General features: G+C 55.3%; 1 protein-coding gene across 1 annotated transcript in view; it reads right to left on the minus strand.

Annotated features, from left to right (window-relative positions):
- The window catches only part of MYCFIDRAFT_87747 (uncharacterized protein), a gene marked incomplete at both ends in the record, with an annotated part of 3,901 nt that overhangs the window by 249 nt on the left and 2,622 nt on the right, over positions 1–1,030 (minus strand). The window contains 2 exons of the mRNA XM_007932456.1: positions 1–84; positions 141–1,000. Coding sequence (XP_007930647.1) covers positions 1–84; positions 141–1,000 — 944 coding nt within the window. The remainder of the gene's footprint in view (positions 85–140; positions 1,001–1,030) is intronic.

The raw sequence follows: 1,030 nt of genomic DNA on the forward strand, positions 1-1,030 counted from the left end.
GCGCACCTGGCACCAGCCCTGAGGACCCGCTTCGCCATTCTCGCAGCCAACACCGCTGGACTTGAAACCGCCAAATGGAACCTCCTACACAGAATATCAGCGACTGCGCATTCCCATAAAGAGATAAGAGTAGTACTCACCGGATGCTGCTGCATCATCGTGTTGGTCCAAACGACACCAGCCTCGACTTGACGGGCCAGCTTCTCAACACGAGCCAAGTCTTTACCATAGATGGTAGCACCCAGACCCCAAGAAGAATCGTTGACGCGCTTGATGATATCGTCATCATCGTTCCACTTCAACAATGGAACGATTGGTCCGAAAGGCTCTTCCTGCACAAGACGGCTATTCTCGGGAGGGTTGTTGACGAGAGTAAGCGGTGCGAAGAAGCCTGGGCCTTCGGGGATCTTCCCGCCGACCAAGAAGTCGTGACCGTTCTTTTCCGAGTCGGCGAAGAACTCGCTGACCTTCTCGTAGACCTGTCTGTTGTTTAGTGGGCCAAACATTACGCCTTCGTTCTGACCTGGTCCGACACCAGCCTGCTTGGACGCCTCGACCAGTGCCCCGGAAAGCTTCTCGTAGACATCCTCGTGAACGTAGATACGCTTAGCTGCATGGCACACTTGACCGGAGTTGAAGAAAGCGCTGAAGAGGATAGTTGGTGCGACCTTCGCAACATCCACATCTGGGAGGACGATACAAGCATCATTGCCGCCCAACTCGAGCGTCATGCGCTTCAAGGTCGCAGCGCAGCTCCTGGCCACCAGCTTACCTGTCGCCGTGCTGCCAGTGAAGGAGATCTTGCGGATCTTTGGGTGCTCCGTAACCCAAGGGCCCAGATTGTCGTCGCCCAGCACAATCTGCACAACACCGGGCGGCAAGTGTCTGTTGAACAGCTCGACGCATCGGACGTCGCACAACGGTGTGAAAGGCGATGGCTTGATGATGATGGTGTTACCGGCGAGGACGGCGGGGATGATCTTCCAAATCATGAGAAGCACTATGAGATTGAGTCAGCGTCAACCTCACA

This window comes from Pseudocercospora fijiensis (assembly GCF_000340215.1).
Source record: "Pseudocercospora fijiensis CIRAD86 unplaced genomic scaffold MYCFIscaffold_9, whole genome shotgun sequence".
NCBI classification, from domain to species: Eukaryota; Fungi; Ascomycota; class Dothideomycetes; order Mycosphaerellales; family Mycosphaerellaceae; genus Pseudocercospora; species Pseudocercospora fijiensis.